Source organism: Abramis brama (assembly GCF_963993115.1).
Source record: "Abramis brama genome assembly, chromosome: 21".
Taxonomy (NCBI): domain Eukaryota; kingdom Metazoa; phylum Chordata; class Actinopteri; order Cypriniformes; family Leuciscidae; genus Abramis; species Abramis brama.
Genome location: NC_139983.1, coordinates 23,719,697 through 23,744,327, shown reverse-complemented (window position 1 = coordinate 23,744,327; position 24,631 = coordinate 23,719,697). Strand labels below are relative to the sequence as shown.

Below are 24,631 nucleotides of genomic sequence, written 5' to 3'. Positions count from 1 at the left end.
TTTATTATATAATAATAAACAGTTGGCAAAACGTAAAGTGTGTGTGGTAAGAAATGATCCAAGATGAAACAATTAAGTAATAACCACTTGCATTTGTTGTTTTGTTCTTAAGTTCATAAATTAATTTAGATGTCAAAGAAAATGCAAAAACCAACATAGTTGATTTTTTTTTTTTTTTGAAAGGTCACTTTAAGTTTCAAAAGAATCCCTTATGAAAATTCTGTAACACCTGAGATATACAATACTAGCTGGCTTTATACCTACATCTGAGTTTATTTATTATTGTTTTTTATTTTTACGAAACTTTTAAATTTCTCTTGGTATGTTTAATGACATGTTCAAAAGCATTTTATACTATGTACTAAAATAATTGTATTCCCTCATACATCTTTACAACCTTGGACAAAGCCAATGGAAAACTTGGTTATGAATAATGCGTTTGGCACTTTAAAATATTTGTACCATCATCAATAAACAAATTCCCTAATATGAGCTGCGTGATATGCTACCAGATTCAGCCTATTGGCAGTTAAACAAAACATTAAAACACAGAAATGTTAAATGTTTGTTAAAAGAGTAAAATAATAATAAAGGAACAGGCAGAGGGCGGCATGCGGTCTGCAAAGTGCTAAGTTGCTTGTGCGTAGAGTAATACCTATGGCAGTGCAGCGTTAGATCTGAGTTTGTAGGTGATGTTCGCTTTATGCCCTTTTAGCTGCTCTCAGAATGTTGATCTTGTTTGTCTACCTCTGGTAACTGCTCTCTCCAGAAGGTGAACTGGCTAAAGGTGTCTGAACAGGGAAAGTCGGTGGTGTTCCCTCTGATCAGAAGAGGGAAGACATGATCTACGACCTCACATAGACGGCCATAACTGTAAAACATGCAAGAATATTAGGACTGTCAAACTTCCAACTATTGAACTCTACAGATAATCTACTGTTAGATTGCCAAGAGAATCATCAATAACAGAAATTACAAAAACACACAAATCTAAAACATCCAGATGCATTTCAATGAGAATTTGGAACGGAATATGAGCTTAATTATCATAAAAATAATGTCACAATGATAAAACATAAACTGAAATCATGCCAAAGCAGGATTAGTTTTTAATGCAATTTTTTTCTTTTCATTTTCAGAGATGGAACTTACAAAAATAATCCAAAGTCAAATGTCTGGATGCATTTAAATAAGAATTTGGAAGGGAAAACAAGCTTAATTAACATACAAATAATGTCAATGCAAAAACAAAAAAAGATCAAAATCATCCCATTCTTTTAATTTTCGATGATGGAAATTACAAAACACTTAAGTAAGACGTCCGAATTAATTTAAATGATTTAAATTTGGAAGATAAAATTAGCTTAGTCCATCCTAAAACGACTCACTCTCATGTCTAAACCCGAAATACTTTCATTCATCTTCGAAACACAAATGAAGATTTGAAATGAAATCAGAGATTTTTGTCCCTCCATTGACAGTCTACCAGTGTGACGCCTCAAAAAGTTCATTAAGAGATCGTAAAACTAATCCATATTAATCACGCGGTTTAGTCCACATTTTCTGAAGGGTCACGATCTCTTTAAATGATGAACAGATTGAATTTAGGCTTTTATTCACTTATAATAGTTAATCAGCGAACATAAACAGAAGCTCAATTGTACATGCTTGATGCGCGAGAACAAACCTCTTTCAGAAGCTCAAACGTGCTGCGTAACACACGAGAATGAACCTCATTGGTTCTACCGGAAGCTCAAACTTGCTGTGTAACACACGAGAATGAACCTCATTGGTTCTACCGGAAGCTCAAACTTGCTGTGTAACACACGAGAATGAACCTCATTGGTTCTTGCACGTCAAGCAAGCATGCTTGAACTTCTGTTTACCACAGCGGATATGTGCGTTGATGAATGTTTATATAGTGTATGAATAAAATCCTAAATCAAATCTGTTCATCATATAAAGCCATCGTGTCTCTTTTGGACTAAACCACTCAATTCAGATGGATTAGTTTTATGATCTCTTTATGAACTTTTTGAAGCGGTAATTGCATGGACTGTCAATGGAGGGACAGAAATATCTCAGATTTCATTCAAATATCTTCATTTGTGTTTCGAACATGAATAAAAGTCTTACGGGTTTGGAACGACATTATGTTGAGTAAATAATTACATAATTTTCATTTTTAGGTGAACTAACCCTTTAATTGTCATAAAAATGTCCTAATGCAAAATAAATAAAATCATCCCAAAACAGGGTTAGCTTTAATGCAAAATTGGTAATTTGTCTTTAAAAATGAGAAAAGAAATGTTTTCATTAGATCACTTACGATGATATGTTGGTCTTTGCATGTTCTTGGATGAGCTCTCCCTTAGGATTCACAGTGAATATTCTGTTCAAAGGCACTCCCACCTCTTTATATGAATAAACATCCTAGAGAGAAGAACCCTCCTTAGGGATTTGCATACTGTATAGCAAGTGAAGGTAATGTTAGCAAAAACATTGCTACTTGTACTTACTGTTGCCCTGTTTCCAAAAGCAGCATAGAAGGGTTCTGTGTTTGTATAGAACAGATTTTTTATATCGGTCAGACATTCGATTTTAAACTTTTCTGGCTTCTTCTCAATGACCTCCCTGAGATTGAAAGAAAAGATATCAGTTACTATGTGACATTATCATTATTTTTTAAAGCCTATATATGTTTTGTGTGTGTACCAACCTGTGAAATGCAGAGAACAGACTACTAGGACTAAGCAGCACAGGTCCCATGGGTAGCATAGTGCCTCTTTCATTAACCCAGTGCAGGTAACCCCGGGTCATGTCAGCCATGCCAATAGCCCGAGCTGAACAGTACATAAATTTGTAGCCGTTCCTGTTTGACAATGAGTTTTAGATATGTTAGACATTAGACAAAATCTTTATGCTCACATTTGATAGATGCTCTGTATGTGGTGTGCGACTCACTGGCTGACTCTGTGGTAAAGTCGGGCAATACCCTGATGGGTCCAGTCTTTACCCAGAGTTGGTAATATGTGTCCCAGGGTATCAGACCTAAAAGAGACTTTGCAATTTAGCCTGCATGCTTCATTTTTTGCATCTGTATATTGCCCCAGGAAATTCACTTGAGGTGTCTCACCTTGTGATGGTGCCATCAATATCTGAAATCACTATCTTGTCATCCCAGTTCCACAGATAAATGGTACCCTCACAGCGGCAGGTGCCCTGGTATTGGGTAGTCACGCTGAAGACCACATCATTGGGACCATCTTTTAAGTTCAGACTGGCCTGAGAAAAGAAGAATATGCTTGTTGCATGAGTTTTCATAACATACTGTAGTCTCTGATTGACTTTACTGGCTTCATTGAAAATGGAGATGCTTACGAGCTGTTCTGGGGACAAACGAAGAGTCTTCCTGTAGCAGTGGCCTCCAGAGCTGTTGATAACTTCAGGCTGATTGCTCACAGTATTCTGTTTAACACTTCCACTGTCATCTTCACTGGACGATGATTCATCCTTTAATCTAGTAAAAAATACCACCAGATATGATATATTCTGAGACCTGATTTCGTAGTTACTGTGTAAAGAAATCTTAAAGGTACTGTACCCAAAACTGTAATTCTCTTTCAGTCTGTTTAGTTCTAAAGGCCTGAGAGTCGGTGTAAAATGTTAAACTAATCGTAACTTTTTCGATGCCAGACCTTGATTAAAGGCCTGTTCATACCAAGAATAATATTGAAGAGCAGAGAAATCCACTGCACCCCATCTGCCGTTTTATTTTTTTCATTGGTCTGAACAGACATATCGCATTTGAAAACGAAATAGAATTTTCATGCTGAACATTTCAGTTGGTGTGAACAGGTCTTAACATTATACAACTGTACTTCAGCTGAAAGTGCTCAAAAAGTGCAACATATGACCCTTGAATCGATTAGCAAGAACAATGTTCTGGTTTTCTAAATTTACCTGCTCGCAGTTCCTGTTCTTATAGACTCCTCTCCACCTTCAATCTGGTCTGATGCTGATTCCTGTTGCAGAAAGATTCACAGATTTGCATGCTTTTATTACATACATAATATTTGCAAAACTGCGAGAAGTCAAAATGTCTTTGGATTAATCTGGTAACACTTTACCTTTAATTCAATTCACAATTATTTCCCATATGCAATATTGCAAACATACCGATTTGGAGCTGTCGTTTCTGCCCCGCCATGAGAACCACCAGCGTCCTCCTTTCTTGGGCATCTTCTCCTTCATGATGTTCTCTACTGTGGCCTGGAGCAAACGCACAGAGCCCCTGATACTCAAAACTCAAAAACTAAATGACAGGATGACTGTGACTGAACACATGCAGCTAATAAATAAACAGAAATTCACAAAGACGTACAGGACTAGAGCCGAACACGCTAGGAAAACAGTATGTGAAGAAACCAAGAGCAGAGTAGACGTAACTCAGACAGGAATACTTAGCGCAATGGTGCACAATGGGATGGTATGAGGGGAGATCAATTAAAAAGAAGAAAAACAAGGAGGAGGGAAGAGACAAAATTTAAATGCCCTGGAGTGCTATGAGAGCTGGGGTGCAGTATACACAAGGACTTTAAAAAGCCATGAAACACTCGCTGAGAGGAGACAAACAATACAGAAACAAAACAGTATCTTTCTACCACTGTGATGTATTTCATCATTTACCTATTTAAGCAATCCAATAATTGGGTCAGTACTGAGTTAGTGCAAACTTTTCAATAAAAACTGTGCATAAACTGTCCAAAAAATTATAAATATTAAAAAGTGAGACATCCAGTGGGTTGCAGTAGTCGTATTATTATTTATTACTATTATTTGTAAAATCAGGGCAAAGATGTTTCCAAGTGAACATTTCATTGTACATGAATCCAGTAAATAAAGAATTCTTTAAACTATTAGGTAAATTGTAAATCAGTGTAATTGATGTGAATAATTTATTTTTACAGTTATTACATTTATTCAGAATTATTATAAATTATACACTATATATAAATTATATATATTATATGTGTCTTTTAATTTAAATCATTTATATTGTATATAATAAAATGTTTTATATTATCTTTTATTAAAACAAAATTGTGCTTTTTAAGAAATTCCTAATGGCTCCCCTATTATGGTAACTGTCTTTGTTAACAGATGCCATTTTATGTATTGGTGATGGAGTCTGGTTGAAAACTTGTTATGAACTTTTGCATTGGCTGCCAGTCTGATATCGGATTGACTACAAGATTCTGTTATTTGTCAGTAAAGCTCTCAAGTGCTTTATGAATAAAACTAAATTGAATTGAACTGAATTGAATGATACCAAGTATGTTTTACTGATAGAACTAAAGTTAAGTGTTTACATACAGTGTATACATACATCACCAATAAACCAATGTTTGAGTTCGGTATTAACAAGCTTAAATGATAAGCTTTATTTAAACTACTGTGAGGTCACATTGTCAGTGTTGGTTGAATAACTAAGGCCTTTCTGTACATATTTGTGCTGTTTATGCTGTCCTTACCTTTGGCAAGGGTTTCTGAAAAACTTGCACGGCCAGTACGATAGGAGCAGCTGTGGTCCAGTTATAATACCTTTGTGAGGAGAACAAAACGTGAAATAATTCATGGATGTATTAAATTTACTTATTTTGTACTTTGACAATATTTTAGTAAATTACATCATACTACAGTATATGTTTTTTATGTCACAAATGACATACTTGGTTCCAATCTTTACAACCAGGTTGGGATCATCAATGATAGATGGATTATCTGCAAACTCCTGATAAGATATTGCTCGTTCCTCAAATTCCTCTGTGAATGAAAGATTGTGGCTTTAATTGCTTAATTACTTCCCCAGCTAATAAAATCTAGAAGAAAACAGGGTCTACGGAATAACAGAACAGCAACTGAAAATACATTATTTTACACTACTCTTGAAAAGTTTGGGGTCACACTTTTATTCAGCAAGGATGCATTAAATTGATCAAAGGTGAGACATTTGACATCAAATTACATTTTAAAATATATTAAAATTAAACAATTTAAATTAAAGTTTTTACTGCATTTTCGATCAAGTAAATGAATCCTTGGGGAGCTTAAAGGTCCCGTTCTTCGTGATCCCATGTTTCAAACTTTAGTTAGTGTGTAATGTTGTTGTTAGAGTATAAATAATATCTGTAAAATTATAAAGCTCAAAGTTCAATGCCAAGCGAGATATTTTATTTAACAGAAGTCGCCTACATCGAACGGCCCGTTTGGACTACATCCCTCTACTTCCTTCTTTAATGACGTCAGTAGAACCGTTTTTTGTCTAACCTCAGCCCACAGGAATGCTCCCTCAACTCTACCGAAATTCGTTTATGTACTTGCACACTTCTTATAACTTACTGTGTTTACTCAGCTCTTACGGTGATTTTCTGAAGTAAAACTGACGCTTCATCTTTTGTGTGATGTACAATAAACTTTATTAAACTCATCAGTATATGTTTGATCATCATTCGGACCTGGTCTGAAACAGCAGACTTGTAGGCTATTAATAAATAATGGATACATACAAGCAGATGACAAATACGTTATAATAACCGTAATTAAACTACTAAACTATACCTGTTTCATCTCTTTACAGCACTCTGACTCTGTAGGCATTATTGTCCGACTCGAAATGAACACCGTTACTGAGAGTTTCTGATATTTATCATCATTCCGTGAGATGAAATTGTCCTGATAGACTGAGCGCGAGCTCGTGAGGCTCCGCCCCCTGGGTCGTCCAGCAGCAGCTTATTTGCATTTAAAGGGCACACACTAAAACAGCGCGTTTTTCTGAGCCCCAAAAAATGACAATTTAAACATGCTGTAAAAAATGATCTGTTGGGTATTTTGAGCTGAAACTTCACATACACACTCTGGGGACATCAGAGACTTATTTTACATCTTGTGAAAAGGGGCATAATACGGGACCTTTAAGGGAATTCTTTCAAAAATGTAAAAAAAAATCTTACTGACCCCAAACTTTTGAATGGTACTGTACTGTTCATCACAACTCCTCCTTTTACCTCTAGTGATCTCTCTGTTTTCTGACAGTCCTCCACATAGAGAGATGGCAATATGAGGCAAGTCTCCTAACTGGTCAGAAAAGCTGTCCACCCCACTGTCCATTCCACTGCTGCCCACTGACTGAGGGGACTGATTTGCACTTCTCAGATCTGCTCCGCCCCTCACAGAAGTTGTTCCATCACTGAACAACAAAAATAAATTTGATTAAAAAAGATACTTACACTACACTTGGATCATAAATGAACAAGTGAATGGCTGTAAGGCTCTATGTACACTCTTGATATTTGACAACTGTTTAAACATAATCAGTGTAAAAATGACCTCTTTGGAAAGTACAGGGCAGCCACCTCAGGCTCCAACTCTGTGATGTCATCCAGGTATATTCCATCTGATCCCAAGTGCCGGCTCCTTTTGTCTAGGAATTGATGTATTGTGACATTATATTATATGTTTTAAATAGCCAAAAAGTGTTTTCTTTATGCCATTTATTTTCAGAGCTCATATTTACCGTATTTTCCGGACTATAAGTCGCACTTTTTTTCATAGTTTGGCTGGTCCTGCGACTTATAGTCAGGTGCGACTTATATATCAAAATTAATTCAGACTGAGATGAAAACATTACCGTCTACAGCCACGAGAGGGCGCTCTATGGCGGAGTTGTTCAGAAGCGACACCAAGGATGAAGAAAATTCAATGGATTCAGTGATGTGGAATGAGATTGCGGGTGCTTGGTGAACTTGTTTACTGGTAACTTGCTTGTTGGACTCACTGGCTTATGTTAATTTAGCCTATTCAGCCTCCCAGGTATATGTTCTTTATGCTGTTGTGTAGCTGAATAACTGTTAGTGTGTTGTGTTAACACACCGGACACCTACTCAGCCTGTTGTTCTGTGTGCTACTGTGTAGTTGAATAACTTGCCTTTCCAGATTAAATGTCTGTTCTTGGTCTTGGATTTTGTGAAATAAATTTCTAAATAAATGCGACTTATAGTCCAGTGCGACTTATATATGTTTTTTTCCTCTTCATGACGCATTTTTTGACTGATGCGACTTATACTCCAGAGCGACTTATAGTCCGGAAAATACGGTAATGTCATATGACAGATAAATTCAATTAATTAAATTATATATATATATATATATATATATACACGCACACATACCTTTTCTCTTGGATGGAGAGTCCATCTTGCTAATGGCATGAGCCCCAGGACTGTGACACCCCTCCTCTAGGTCTGTGATAAGATGAGCGGCCACACTGATGGCCTCCACATCTGCAGCAGGGGCAGATGTTGCCTCTCCAGCCCTGAGATCAGGCACATACACATCATTGCTCTGAGACTCCACCGTTCCATCCCCAGTGATGGCTCTGAAGTGTGTGCTTTCAGATGGTGGAATTGATCTTGAGGTCACCACCATGGGCTCTGACAGGGGCTGCAGGAATGAAGGCTGTGTGAAAAGAAAGATGTACAGTTAACTGATTCAGATTTGTTAATTTGTTGTGGTCACGTGGCATGGCAGATGATTACTGTACCTTGGCAGCATGCGGTAGCTCTCCCCATGTCCACAGCATCTCAGGGTTGTCCAGTTTCCCTTTACCCCTCTGACTGTCCAGCAACTCTGAATCACTCTTGGGTGTAGATGGCAGGGAGCTATTTGGACTGCTGTAGGGAGGAATGAGAGATGGAGACATTTAGCAATATTTGGATTAATTGTAGGTTTGTATTAATACAGCTGTTGTGAAATAAACTAGTAACAATGCCTTTTCATTCCACTGCAAAATTTAATTTCATGCTTGACAAACAAAGCAAACATCTTAAAATTGGGCAATACACTACAGAAATGTTAGACTTTTTAAAGCTTAAGTGAAACGTTATGGCTTTGTTGCAAGTTTATTTACATTACATGGTGAATGCAGCGGTTACCTGTGTGTGGACTGGAACATGGCTGTTTGTTGAGGGCAGGAAATGGAAAATCCTGCATTGGTGGGAATGGGTAAAGAGCGTGTCTTCTCCAACCCTGTACTGTGGGTCAGAAAACAAAACTTTAGATTAAAATGTCCATTATTTTGAATCTCATATATAGAAAAAAATTATATATAAGCACAATACTATATAAGTCTGTTGTAGAATGAATACAGCTAAATGTATTAGCATGTTTGTGCATTATGATATATTATCAGTTTAATCATCGTACTGCAGCTGGGGAACAGTTTGCTGATGATTATCGACATACATATTAATAGAGCCTTCAGTTCAGTCTCAGATACACTCAGCAATACAGCATATGCTGGGGTTTGCTTTAATGTGGTGAGAAACAATTCCATTGGACTGAATTTTATGTGTAATAAAATATTCTGCTGCTGACATACACGTTTTTGGATTTCACCGTTTTTTATTTATTTATTATTTGTCTGCCATCTCTTATTGTCTTTTCGCTGAATTGCTGGGACTCCAGTGTTCTTATACATTATTTTATTCAATTGATTGCAAAAATAGAAGTCTGGATTTATTTTAATGTTACAATCAGGAAGTATTCTGTTATCAGTCAGAGAGTGCGTCAAAGTCCATATGGCAAGTAATATACAGCTATAAGATAATATATGTATTCAGTTAAGCAGACACAGTGGACATGTTAGGCAATGATTACAGCTTGTGATCGTAATGATTACAATATAAGGATAATATTTTGAAATGCACGCAATATTTGTCTGTTCTTCTCTCTAAAAAACCTTAATTCAATTTTCCCAAAAAGATCAAGAATGGATTACAGGCTGACTGACAGGGGTCTCCAGTTGAAAGGGTCTTTTGATGTTGTATACTAGTTGTGGTACATTGTTTTTCTCTTTTGCAATGTATTAAATACATTTACTACAACTTTGCAACTTTATATCGTGCAATTTTTACTTTGTTTGTCATAATTGCGATGTGACCAGAACTTGGCTTCTTTTTGAAAAACACTGGTATCATACCTTTGAACACCAGTCCACTTCCCTTCAGAATGTGTGTATGTGCTGCTGGTTCCTTTCACCTGCTCAGCAAACAGCTCATGTGACATGGCTCTGAAAACACATACAGTATAGGCAAACATATACAGTAAGTATATATACCCGCAAAAGGAAAGAGTAAGACAGCTTATACATTTAGATATTCCATGCACATAGACATACCCAGGGATAATCTGAAATGATTGTCTTAAACAGGCTCATTCTTCCAGGAAGACAGAGAGCATTGTGGGGTTTCTAAAGAGCTAGTGTCTGGATTCAAACTGCTGCTTTACTGAGCAACACATTCCCAGCTGACTCTTTTGGCCTTGTGAACAGCGTTTTCCAAGTGGCCTTTACAGTCACTTTTTAAATTTATTTCTGGTACCTGGGAAACAGATTCTTGGTAATGCAAGGCATGTAGTGTAGTGGAACTTGCTTATTCAGATCGCACAGATAAAATACATAATTTGTCATCCACTGGGAATGAAAGAAGGGAAAAGGATGTTTATATTGTTAAACTGATTTATATTGCAAATAATTTCTTTTCTTGGATATGTGTGGGCAATGCTAGATGGCCCAGCATTACAAAGGACTCCCCTCGAGCTGGAGCCAGAACTGGCAGGGTTTCATTTATTTCGTGGAAAAACATTGGAGGGGCTGTATGAGCCGCTTGTTTACTTCAGCAATAGGACTGGCGACCTATTTTTCTCCACTTTGCCTCTCTCTCTCTCCATTGCAGAGCCTATTCGAAGAGTGAACAAACAGACACAGCCCACATCCCAAGACCACTGCAACTGGAATCATTCCAGCATACTTGCAGAAAACAGATAAATGCCACTGTAATCACATGATTTGCAGTGATTTCAGATGGGTTAAGAGAAGGAGGATCTCTCATTACAGAACCATCTGTTTTGTCTTTAATGTAAGCTCCACAGCTCCTGCCAAGCAGAACTCCAAGAAAATTGGGATTTAGATTCAATGTGAGATCTTGGCAAGAGCACTATCCCCATTTACCCACATATAATGAAAGTGAATGGTGACCAGAGGCTTTCAAGCTCCGAAAACACCACAATGCCATCCATCGCAGCTATCAAAACTCATAAACATCAGTGAATGAGTTTTGAGTGAACTCATTGAGTTTTAAGTGGACTCATTCACATACATCACTCACTTCACAAGTTCACATATATTCAAAATAGCATATTGAAAAGTGCCACAACAGTCAAAGGGTTTGACATCAGTGATACCAAATGTCATTGACTTTTACATGTCTCTAAAACAATTGCAATATGATACATTTGAATATACAAATAAGTCATATGGTCTGCTTCTTTAAATTTCTTTGGTGCTTGACAGCCCCTGGTATGGAAAAGAACGGCATGGATATTCAAAATGTCTGCTTTTGTGTTCCATTGAAGAAAGAAATTCATAATGAAATGACATGAAACATTATGTGCGTAATAATAATACGTAATAATATTCATACTGTTTGTTCTGACCTGCTGCCTGAGGCCTCTATGTCATCATCAGAACTCATGTCGATGGTAAACATGTCCTCATCTTCTGAAAAGTCTTCGTTGTCCTCTCGCTTCATGCTGTCTACTTTAGATTTTCTCCTCCTCTTCCTCCTCTTCTTCATTATTGAACTGTCACCAGGGGCCTGCATGGGGCCCAGGGTTTGAATGGAGGTTCCGTTTCCAGACTCAGAAAGACGTGACAAGCCTTTTCCCATTTGGGCCTGCATTAGGGCAGAGCCTTCTGAAATTATGGGTGATGTAGCCAAGTAGGCCGGCACCATCTCCTGTAGACAGAGTAATAAATAGTATGAAATGTAGACATGCTTTAGGCAGGTGTTGCAAAAAGTTAATATTGGACCTTGATAGGGTGTGTTGTAGAACATATAAACACGAATGTAGACTGTAGCCTTAAGATTTGGTTTGACCGTGTCTGCTTGAATCCCAGAAGCATAACACTGTGACCTTAATGCCATGTAACAGATCACTGCATGTTTCATTACAGATAAACTCATGCACGTGCAACAGTTCTGAACCGTCTGTAAGTCATGGCTTCACAAGACATACGTGCAAGAGCAACAGAAGCACATAAATAACCTAATGTTGTTTACATCACTCGGTGACCAGAACCAGACAGCCTACACTCCCTTTCAAGCAGACAGACAATTATCCTATGACTATGACTGTAGTCAACAGCAGGGACCATCACAACAATTAATACAGAAAACCACTGTCCCTTTAACATTACTTTTCATTAGATGAGTTAGAGCTATAAAGTAAGTTATTTAATTGCACCCCAAACTAATGCCAGTCGTTGGCAGAGTCAAATCCAAGTCTTCTGAATGGCTAACATGCATGGATTATTATTTCTTTCCCCTTAACAGAGCTTTTGGCTGACACAGAGACAAGTGTGATTTTTCAGGATACATATTTGAGTAATACATGTCATCTGACCTTTTGTGTATGGTATTCCAAAATAATCCTCTTCAGAAGCTTTAATTTTTTGTACTGGCAACAATACCATCCCAAGTTCACTGCACTTGAGTGAAAAAGCCTCTCCTGTCTTAAAACTGATTCTATATGACACACATTATGTTTGTGTAGTGCCACAAATCATTACAAAGAAATCATACTTGATTAAAACACACTATTTCTCCACTTTCACTGTCGAATAAAGGCATAAATGGCCAATAAATAAATAAACAAATAAAACACACTCTAACCTTGAGAAAGAATAAGCAATTATGTAACTGGCACATTCCGTGAATATGGGGCAATTTAGAATTTAGTGCCCATTTTTAGAATTAGGGGTAGAACTATTAGATATAGAATATTATATATAGAATATTATATATATATATATATATACATATATAATAGAGTCATTGTTTAGCTGAAGTCAGTTCCCTTACTATTTTGAATATAAAACTCGTCAAAAATTAAGTGCCATTACATCTCTAGAATATCATCTCCTAAAATACTACACTAAAGCATCCAATGTATTAAATGCCCTTCTCTACAAATGTAACACTTGTATTTAAAACAGAATATCATATTTACATGAATTACTTTTGTCAGGAGTGTAGCAATTTCATATTCCTGTGCATGCAATCCAGTTATAGCTCTCTGTTTGCTTCTGGCTAGTCAGATGTCAGCACAAACATATAAACAGAAGTTTCAGGCAAATGGACAGTGATTCTAGTAATGAGGAAGCAGAAGACTAAGCCAGGAGGATGACCAACATTAGGCGCGCAGAGCTTTTCTTATCTCAGCGGTCGGACAGTGTTTCAGGGCTTTTCTCCTGTGCGTTACTTTGCCCTTTAAATTGGCTGGCTTTTTCTTTTAAGCTTGAGAAGCAGAAAGATGGGTCCTGATTTAGACAGGACAAGGCTGGCCTTGGCAGAGAGAGTCTGTTCTAGAGCAAAGTGTCCAAGCTCAGATAACAGAATGCGTGCGGCGGGATTGTTTCCAGTAAACAAGTTCAGATTTCAAGCTATGGTACTCAGGAAGAGACTTGCATACATCGTGTTACATTTCTTAGTGCACAATGACGCTTGGCCACTATAAAAACAACGCTATACAGGATTTATTGTTTGGTACAGGACACCAGTACTCACCTCACCACTTTCTGTTTCTGTGACAAAGAATGCCTCTCCATTTTCACCCAGTTTCATGTGTAAACTGACCGGCTCCCCATTTATCTCAATGTCAACCTGAGGAGAAAGGGAACAGGGAATGTTGTCACTATAATAAAGACAATTTACAACAGTAAGCCATGTGCAACACAAAGCCAATGACAATGCTAATTTTATCTCATCTTCAAACAACTGCTGTTCCCTTAAGTCCTTATGTCCATGGCTTTGATATATTTCTTGATATGTGACACCAGACGTTCTGGACATTGGACAGGATTACCATGTCTTAAATGGATAGTTCACCCAAAAATGTCATGTCAAATGTCAAAAATGCCCTTATATCTTCTGAACATTATTCTGAACATATTTTTTATATTCTCTCAGTACTTTTGTCCATCCATTTAAAGTCCACACAACCAAAATGTTTAGACATTAAAAAGTGCAAAAAGACATTGTAAAAGTAATCCATATGAATTAAACCATTTAATTCAAGTCTTTGAAGAGACTGGGTCACTTTCTATGATGAATGGATTTAATTTAGGCTTATATTCACATATAAAAATGTATCACCACACATACATAAAGCCCATCAAATATGGTAAACAGAAGCTCAAACATGCTCGCTTGAAGTGCAAGAACAAGCCTCACTGGTTCTTGCAGAAGCGACAAATCTCACTGGGACAAACACGAGCAATAACAACAATATTAAGACACAATTCCAAGACTTTTTAAAAGCACTTGGTGTTTGTTGGTTCTTTTTTGAGCTTTAAGACTTAAAATGTGCATTGGCTGAAATATCCCTTTAACACACACAAGATGAATCAGAGAATTTGTAAGCTGCAAAAATATGAATATCTCGGCCGCTGCCACCCTAAAGCATGTCTGCACTAGTGCTTACCACTTTCTCCCGTGAACGCAGCACTCCCATCTTGCCGAAACGGACGTGAAAAGGCGAGCACTGCAGAGTGCCGTCGGGCTGACGCACCACAATGACATCAATACAGCCGGAGAGGGTGGCAGGGTTCAGGCCTCTGTACAGCTCCTTCACCTGCACGAAAACCTGACCGGCCAGCTGACCCACGTAGTTCATGGTCTGACTCTGAAACAGAGAGATTTCAAGCTTTTAGGGAGAAACATAAGGTGACTAAAGTGGACACCGTGCAAAGGGTATAACTGAAACCACTCAAATCAGCAACATCTTAAAATGTATTTATTTCGATTTTTTATTTATTTATAATCTATTAAAATGTATTTATTTATTTTGTTTGTATCAGCTTGTGGTACTCCCTGAGAAAATAAATATGTTCTCTGTTACTCTTTTACATGTAACAAACAAGTACTTGATCCTTTTATCATTAACTCAAGCCATATACTGTATTTCTCTGTGCACTTCAGCACTAAAATTAATGGCTTTTTGTGTGAAAGTGCACAGTCAACTCTGTAAAGGCAACTGTTATGTTGATGAGCCATCTCTGTGTTAAGAGAGTATGATAACATATTCAACATCTCTACAATAAATAGTCTTCTACAATTGTGCAAAATTTTGCAGCTGCAGGGTTACTGGAAAGGAAAAAACCGGTAGAGCAAAAACTTGCTGTCTTGCTTAACTCAAGCCAAGATCTCTTTGGAAATTTAGGTTAAAGGTAAAATATCATTGAACCCCAACTAAAGACTGCAAGTGGTAGACACATGACATTGCTCAAAAAAGGATTACAAGTGGTGTTCCTTAAGCATTGCCAAGGGTTTAATAATGCCTAGTTCTGGCATGCTCTACCAACCCAGAAAACTACTGCCTCTCTCTAGATCACAACACATAATGTTTAAAGTAATTAGCTAACTGCAAGTTTCTGCAATAAAAAACCTGTGTGTGCACTATTACAATATGCAATCTAGGGCTTATGTCAAGGCACAACAAGTTTCCACTGCATTAATGGGAAGATAGATCATTTTGTATGCAAGCTCTTCAGGGTTCTCACACTTATTGACCATTTATTTGTATGACTCGCTCATGACCTTTCCAGCTGTTCATCTGTTTACTGACAAAAGGATTTATTTAGAAATCATTTTCCACAGATATCTGGACGAATTTTCATTTGTGTATATCAGGTACCAATTTTCTGAATTAAAGTGAAATATTTGAGGGAAATGCAAATCTAGAATGTATTTTCATTACAGGCCTGGAAATCACACTTTTTAAAATTCCCTAATCTTTCTAGGCTTTCCTTGACTGTAGGAACTCTGGCTCTTAGAAAAACCTGACAATCGTATTAACCCAAATGATTTGCCCCCTAGATGTAACCTTGGGATTGTGCAAAAACCTTCAAGTAAGTCTTCATTGTTCGTACACAACAAACTGATCATTTACATATACACAGACACCACAGTCACATGGGACTGACATAGCTCCGATGGTTCTGCTGTTAGATACTGGTGCCAATAATAGCACTAGCATCCAAATTTACAGTGTAGCATCTATGATGCCTAATTTAACACTAGAGCTATTGCATAATTGTCCATACCCACAAACACTGAAAGACTCATTACAACAGATCAAAACAGAATATCCTCTCTCTCTCTCTCTCTCTCTGTGTGTGTGTGTGTATATATATATATATATATATATATATATATATATATATATATATATATATATATATATTGCAATCACTAGTCATGAATAATAGAGAAATAACATGATAACTTGCAGGTAATCAGTATTGTACATACAAATGTTATATTTTTGTTGTTAATCTAAGTTAAATCATTTAGAATGTGTATAATCGTATTGGTAACTGCATGATTGCTATGGAAACCGAATGGCATGGATCATTGCAGTCAGATATCCAAAGAATGTAAACAATCATCCATTGTGCTATAAAAAGAGAAGCCCTTTCACTGTGTATATAAATATATTAACCCAAACAAATGGATGCATTTATTTTAGATGATGATTATAAACAGGATGGAAATGAGAAGCCAGGCAAGGATGGAATTCTCTGTAATACATACGTGGGATGCGGCAGACGCGTTAGGATGTGACAGCCATTCTGATGCACTTAGTGGATCTTCGTACGCTGCGGAATCCGGTTGATGTTCGCTGCTCTTCGCTCATGTATTTTGTCTCTGCCGTTTGACACACTGTTCTCTGACTGTCTGTGTTGGCGTTGTATTTAAAGCAGGGTGGAAACTGCTTTCAGTGAGTAGCTGTCCCTGCCTCTGCAACTGACATCACAGTTAACCCTTTGCGCCCATCTACATTGCTAAATACGCGACAAACAGCAATAAGCTTCCGTTTACAGTTAATGAAGCGGTCTACCAATGTATCCAATAGTATGCGCGCGACGCGTCTTTCATATTTGTGGATGGAGTCATGACGTCGTCGTCATCCAGTGAACCAATCAAACACTTTTATGCAACGCGACTAGAACGCTCAAGCGTCAAAGGCAATATTTTGTCTGTTTTCTGTCGTCCACTGTAATAAGACAGCTCATTTTACATTTTAATTGTTTGCCTAGTTTATATTTAATTATAATCGCTTGCTGAATCTGCCATTACAGTGGTGAAGTAATGCTGACAATGCACTGCATTTAATGCACGCGTTTAATGGATTTAACACGCACACAATTCTGCTCACGTGGCAGCAGCAGCTGAACTGGCAATCAAAAGTTTACAGTAGCGCTGTGTGTGTGTGTGTGTGTGTGTGTGTGTGTGTGTGTGTGTGTTGTCATCACAGAAAAGACATGTAGATGGGTGAGTGGTAGTTTACTGATATTATTCCACCACCATTACATGCTGTCAAAATAAAAGGTTTTTAATTACAGGCATTTATGTCTCAAAGATGCATGCTGCATACCGGATGTATACAGTAATCGCAGAAGGATTAAGAAAACTGCACTTTTTAGTCATGGTGATTTAATTTTATATTGATTTTTAAATAATAGCGTTGCCTAGCATAGGGATTTGATTTGAAAAGTACACTATGGTACAGCGAGTGTATTAGATGGTAATGATGTATCACTTTGACACTGAATGACTACCATTGTACTTACATTGCTTGATGGTACCCTAAGGTACTGCAAAGATTATAATGGCACTATATGGTGAATTAATTACCATGACACTTTATCTAAAACCATGGTAGTTTAAAATCTTAGAAGAAAAGTGGGGAACACTTTAGAATACTGTTATGAATGAACAACTACACAGGAACAAATGAGTAATGCATTATTAGCACTCTAGTAACGACTATTAACAAGATACTGATGAACAAATCAGCAAGTAATAATGCTAAGTCAAATGAGGTAGTTCACAAGTATGTGTCATTATTAGTGGGTTACTGTGATCTTCACTTTAGAATGAATTATACATTATGCATTATTGACATTTAAATATGAACCTGTATATAGTAGTTCTTAGTAGTCCTCTGGGAGGCATGAAGAAAATAGTAGTTACTGATGATTAGTTAGTAGTGAACTACCTCATTCAACTGAGCGCTATTACTTACTAATTTGTTAATCAGAGGTCATTGTTAGTTAATAGTAGTTACTAGAATGTTAATAATGCTGTGCTCATTTGTTCCTTTGTTATTCATTAATGATGGAACAGTATTCACTTTAGTAACGGAAAAGTGCAACACTTGCTCTACTAATTTCTTTAAAAACAGTGATGTTTCTGCCAACTTCAAAGCCTTTGTCAGACATCCAATGGTAAACCATGGTAGTACCAGACAGTGTATTATAGCTTTAGTATTGCAATGCATGCATAGATATGCATCTTTGATTATATTTACATTATGTCAAGAAATAATCTGGATGTTGCTTTAGATGCCATTTACACATGCCACTGAAAGCATACATTCTTCTTGACATAGCAGTTATTGTAGTTTAGTGTTCTGTGGTAACCCTGGTGTCCTTTAAGAGGAATTTCAGAGTGTTTGTTTGAGTGGTGCAATGGATAATGTGTGTGCATATTAAAGTTCACAAACAGCTGCCTTTCTTTGAAAAGAGAGAGTAAAGAAGACGGTATGTGTCTGTGTGTGCAAGTTTCTGTGAAGCACTGTTTAGGCGAACAGGCTAAAAGAAGTTTGCCTATACTAAAGAAAGGACTGCCCACCTCTCAGATTACACAGCATTCTCTCAGCACACTCTCTATTTCATCATTATTCGTTGATCTCTCCATTGGATAACCAGCACACTGAGTACATTCCAGAAACACTGGTGGGGTTTCCAAGAATAAGAGAATGTGATTTAGAGGGTCTGGGGTCTGAGTAGTCCAAGGAGACTTCTAATGCACTGTGTGATTACAGAGTGCAGAAAAATAGTACTAAAGGAAGTTGTTGACATGGCGGTCAAGATACTAATAAACACTGATATATTTATATGAAATATTTTATACTATATTTTGATTTGTTTTGCTGTATCTTGCCAGTCATACTGTAATAACACTTTGTCCATGAATGCAATATTCACTATATTTACAGTAGATGTAAATACTATCTTACTCTAAAACCTGTCCACATTATAGACCACTCTTTACATTTTGGTCTATAAGCTTAGCACGTGACTGATTGTAAAAAAAAAACATTCCTAGAAAACTCATGAATGCGTTCACGTGGAGGAAGGGGGAGTCATCTGGGATGGGCCATCTCCTCCAATCAGAGAGGGGGCCTGTGACACAAGGCATGTGGGGTCATGTGTTGAGTAAACTGCTGACCTAACTATTGTAAGAGTGAAGAGTGACACTAAGTGGGGCCTGTTTTTCTGCATTAATCTTTTGTGTTTTTTTGACGTCCTGGGGCAGCACAGTATGTACCATACCATAGGCTGTAAAACAAGATCCTGCTCAGTTGAGGGATTGGGTTGTAAACAAGTGGAGGAAGTGTACACTACATTGTACTACATTGTGCTGCAGATTGTGTGAATGTGCAAGTTCATAGGTCAAAAACACTGTTTAATAATAAGGAATTAGGACTGTCACCTGATTACAAATTTAATCAAATTAATTACATGTTATATTGATTAATTATTCAAATTAATTACATATATAATTTTTTTCTGAAAAAGGCCTCAAATTAAGTTGATTTAAAAGACTGCTAAATCAGCGAAGACGGTATTCAACTCTGCAGACTCTCAAAAACTCGAAAGTGCTAAATCAAACCTGAATTGCTCAGATATATTTTTTTTTATAAAAAAAACTGTTTTATAATAAAAAAATATTTTTTTTTGCATGTTTTTAATTCATCATATTAAATTAACTACTAATTAAAAATTAGCACTAATTAAAACAAGACAACCTCAAATTTAATAAGTTCTTAACCTTTTTGACTCCAAGGCCCCACAATAATATCCAAAAGCCCCCTAGCCCTAGTTTTGTTTTCAAATCTTATTTTAATCTATGGACACTCCTAGTTTCTGTAATAAAAAAATTAAAAAGTAACTAAAACTAACAATTATGCTTGCAATTGAAATAATTTTGGAGTCTCAATATATGTTCTTCAGGAATTCCTCCAATTAAGGATTTTAAAACATTTTTACTCACAATTTCTACCCGATAAAATATAGAGTTTGGCAGAACAAACAAATGTATATATTTATTATAAAAATGGCCACTGCGTTTTAAGATTTCGTTAATTCCAGGAATCACACATGTTAGGCTATCTCATAGGTTTTCCTGGATATATGAGAATGTGGGAACCCTGATTCCTCAATAGGACACACACAGTTGTTGGGGTTATTGGGGGGATGGAGATGGGGGTGAACCACTTGACTTTTTGGTCTAACAGGAACAAGTTGAAGTTGAAGGGAACATGAGTGGTGATATCGTGTCTCTCCTAAAACCCTCACACCACAAAATTGGAAACCAAAGAACAGGCTTGGCTGGAAGTTCATGCTGATGTCTGTTTATAGTCAATCAAGCTAAAGACCTTGTTCTCAAAAAAACAGCAAAACAGTTTCCCTCGCCTCAGCACAAGCAGGCTCTTGCTCTGCAGTGGTATTGAGCTTTACATCAGTTATTTCAGTCTTGATGTAGCACTGGCCATATTTAACTTCAAATGCATGTCTTAAAAGGGGGTTGAATTACATGAATCACTATAAGCCTGCATCTGTTGTTGCATCAACCTTGCATAATTGAGATTACTTCTGAATTCATTTATTTTTTCAGAAAATGTAAAAATCTAGTTTGTATTTCATCACATTGCACTTCAGAACAAACAGTAACAATTAATGGCTCTTAAAATACGAATCATTTATGAATCATAACCATAATGACCACAGCAGTGAATATACAACAACGTATAGCTCCTGACCTTCACATGCTCTTGCTGAAGTTGAACAGTTATGACTTATCCAGATATTGCCTGACCTTTAATTCAACACCTGATGTTTCTTTTTTAATTAAAGATAACATTGTACAGACATCCTATTAACACACACTTTGAAGAATGACATCCCTCAAATGTTATGCAAACCTGGTCTGTCTATTTGGAAATGCCCGTGTAACCTGACACTATGACGCACTCAATGCTCTTTGGTTCTAGGCCACATAACAGACTTTAAGCAGACACACACACACACACACACATGGTATCCCTGTCGATGACCGTCCCCCATTCGTGCCAAACAGACATTTGATTCGCAAACGGCAAAAACTCCTCATATTTCGTAGACTAATTAATAAACATAATATAATAAATATTCAAATCATTTAAATTCTAGTCCTATGCATAAGAACATATATCTCAAATATATGCATATTATTTGCACTTCTGTTGTAATATGCTGATGATTCATTCTTAAAATGAGAACCTTATTTGAAAATAAGAACAATCACTGTATCAGAATAATCATTCAGGCCACAATCAACACAAAACTACTGAGAGTAAGCAATGAAGCTACACTAAAGAAAAGCTATTCAAAAAGCTACAGTTAAAGCTTTAAATACAATAAAGCAATTAAAATTCATCATCATAATAATAATATCAAAATCCAGACAGACATTTTTCAGTGTTTTAATCCATCATACTGAATATTAAACTGACAAATCACTGTGTGTTACCCATGTCCAGCTCGTCTCATTTGGGATGAATATCTCATCGTAGCCTTCCACTTGATCCTCTGCTATCATGATTCCATTATCCACTCGCTTATTATGAAATAAGCCTTTATTACGAAGCTCAAACTAGTCCTTACGCAATGCTTGTGCTAACAACTGAGCAGAGAGCTATATACCGGGCTTGAAGGTGTTTTCGTATACTAATTTTACCAAGCGTGTTCTTGGAATGGTGTCCACTGGCGAAACTTGAGAGGTCTGGCATGAAGAGCCTCAAGCGGTCAGACCCTCCCTGAGAGAGGGGATATCACTACAGCTTTATCACAATTAGTATATAAACACCTAGAAAGATGCACACATGATCTATAGACCAACCATGTACTGTACACGTGCACAACCAACTCAACAAACTGATGCTAATGAGAAAAGTTTTTCACTCTATATATCATGTCACTTCCACAACATCTCAAATGTATTATTTTTGATAACAGTTTGTAGTGGACATGACATTTTAACACATTTTAGACCTTTTGAAATTATTTTTTCCCAGTGTGTCCATAAACTCTTCACTCTTTTTTCCATTTTACATCAATACGCCATTAGCAACAAGTGACCATTTATTAAACCAATTAATTTGAAACACTGATTCATTCAAGAACTGAACTCACTACTGCTTCTTGTTGCTCTGAGACAGTTTGGAATTATTTTAATTGGTGGAGCAAACAAAGTAAGTGGCAATGTATATATATAACTTATAGTTTATTGGAGTGTAGAAAATCAATATCACACTCCTAAGCACACTGTTGGTAATTCATATTGTGTGTTCATGCCGGTGCGATATTGTTATTGTCTTCACTGGCACTGTTGCCACCTTGGTAAACAAGTACACTAACATTTGAAGGAATAAAAATTATTTATTGAGGACAAAACTGTTGGTTGAGATAAAAATTAAACCACATCTGTGGGACAGTTATAAAGGTAAACTATTTTCATACAAAGAAATAGTTAATTGGTTTAAGTTGATTTACTTTTTGTTTAGATCGTCATGGTTTTGTAAAAAAAAAAAAATTGCAATTATGTTTTAATGATGGATTTAATTTTTTTTAAGATTTAAGTTTTCAGTATGGGAACAGTAATAATTAAAATAGTCTAAAAAGTCTAACAAAACATTCTAAAATCTATACATAAGAAGCATTTGAAAAGAAAAAGATGATAATGTACGTTTTCAAGATAGTTTGTTTCACTGTTTTTCACTTTTAATGCACTTCTTATAAAAGTGCTTGTAATTGAATCTCTATAAGGTTGCAGTTTACCACAGCTGGATGAAAGAATTGCTGAAGTTAAATTAAATTAACTTACAATTAGGCTGCTACAACTGTGGGTCTGATTATAAAAACGTTATTTTTAAGTTGTACGTGTTACAGTTCCAGGGACCCGCCAGATCATGTCACATGTCATTTCTGCGGTTGCCGTGACTCTCTGTGATACTGACCCCTACCCCACCAGACACGGTCAGAATGTACTTGCAACACGAGTCACCGTTTCCACATGCTTCAAAGAAGAAGCTATAAATTCACACCAAATGACAGCGACTGATATGTCCTCTTAAAGTCAATTGTGTATCTAGAGATAGAGATTAAATTGTGTAACAGTTGTGTAATAACTGGGGATAAATGTGGTCAGCACACACACACACACACACACACACACACACACACACACACAGTTCATACAAACGTACACTGATCTTATTACAGGTACACAATGTTCAAATGTTAATTTAGGTTCAAACATTCCTGCAGATTTTGAGACCTTTTAAAAAAAAAAAAAATGTATATATATTTCCCAGTGAGTTCATATCCACAGAATACAATATAATTAATCTTTCTGATGACAAAGGAATATGTAAAGCCACATCCCATATACCTGAATACAAGTACTGATGGGTATTTCAATTAAGCTCAGATAAAAGGTTGAGTTACTCAGAAACCAGATTGGGTGTTTATGGGTGACATCAATGTGGATTGGAATCTAATTTAAAGTATCATGCTTGAATATAACTGCAAGCTGCAGTTGTTGGTGGTCATAACCCCAGGATCCATATAAACATGACACACGCTGTGGTTGCCGTAAACATTTTGAGTGACACATTGATGTCTCTTATTAACTGAATGATGAATGGTACATGTTGTTAACTGTTACATAACATGCCTAGCAGGTAATTAATTCTTCCGTCCTGCCATACAGAGTATACCACTGAGCAGATGCGTTGTCATGGAAACTGAATTTATCAGAGTATTACTAATAAACTTTTCATAGAGGTCACTACAGTGGACAGCTATTCAAAAAGCCATTTTCTTGTGTATGCATAGGTTTTGATTGCACAGTTGCACATCAACCACTATAGGCACTAGTGCATCATCCTATATACTGCCACCACATGGCAAGCCATTGTATGTGGATGGCCAGTGGCCAGAAATGTCAGAAATGCCAAGCTGCTCCGGAATATCTATCAATTCATTATATCCTAGGAGACACTTGCAGGTAAAAAAAATAAAATGTTGTAACATCAAGTAACATCTAAGGAGTCATATCTTGTTAAATTTTCCAAGTAGTGATTTTAGATTGGGAGGAAATTCTGAGTATTCATCTGTCCACAAAATTGGACATCATGCAGCTCTATTTCATCTACAATTCATACATATTACTGTGACTGTTGTACTTGATCTGCAGTAACTTTTTTTGGTTGTAAATAAATGTATTAAATGTAAAAAGGAAATTTGCAGTTATGTCAAAAAGTAATCTGATTACTTAATGCATGTTACTTTTAATGTGTTACTTTACTCGTAACATCAAAAAAGTAATCTGATTACATAATG

At 36.6% G+C, this 24,631-nt stretch overlaps 1 protein-coding gene across 2 annotated transcripts; it reads right to left on the bottom strand.

Annotated features, from left to right (window-relative positions):
- Positions 1–26: 26 nt before the first annotated feature.
- lpin1a (lipin 1a) lies at positions 27–21,954 on the bottom strand. Of its 2 annotated transcripts, none has more exons than XM_084096403.1 (21): positions 21,759–21,954; positions 14,602–14,802; positions 13,686–13,781; positions 11,554–11,855; positions 10,040–10,129; positions 8,994–9,092; positions 8,603–8,732; positions 8,232–8,517; positions 7,390–7,483; positions 7,068–7,249; positions 5,733–5,826; positions 5,535–5,604; positions 4,180–4,272; positions 3,964–4,025; positions 3,382–3,520; positions 3,137–3,285; positions 2,965–3,051; positions 2,720–2,872; positions 2,520–2,634; positions 2,330–2,433; positions 27–871 (listed from the first exon to the last, which is right to left on the bottom strand). In XM_084096403.1, the coding sequence occupies exons 1-21, from the start codon at positions 21,825–21,827 to the stop codon at positions 712–714; spliced, it is 2,775 nt and encodes a 924-aa protein (XP_083952529.1). In that variant the 5' UTR covers positions 21,828–21,954; the 3' UTR covers positions 27–711. The 2 variants fall into 2 exon arrangements, with proteins under 2 accessions (XP_083952529.1, XP_083952530.1); XM_084096404.1 differs by lacking the exon at positions 21,759–21,954 and adding an exon at positions 16,713–17,035.
- Between the last annotated feature and the right edge of the window lie 2,677 nt (positions 21,955–24,631).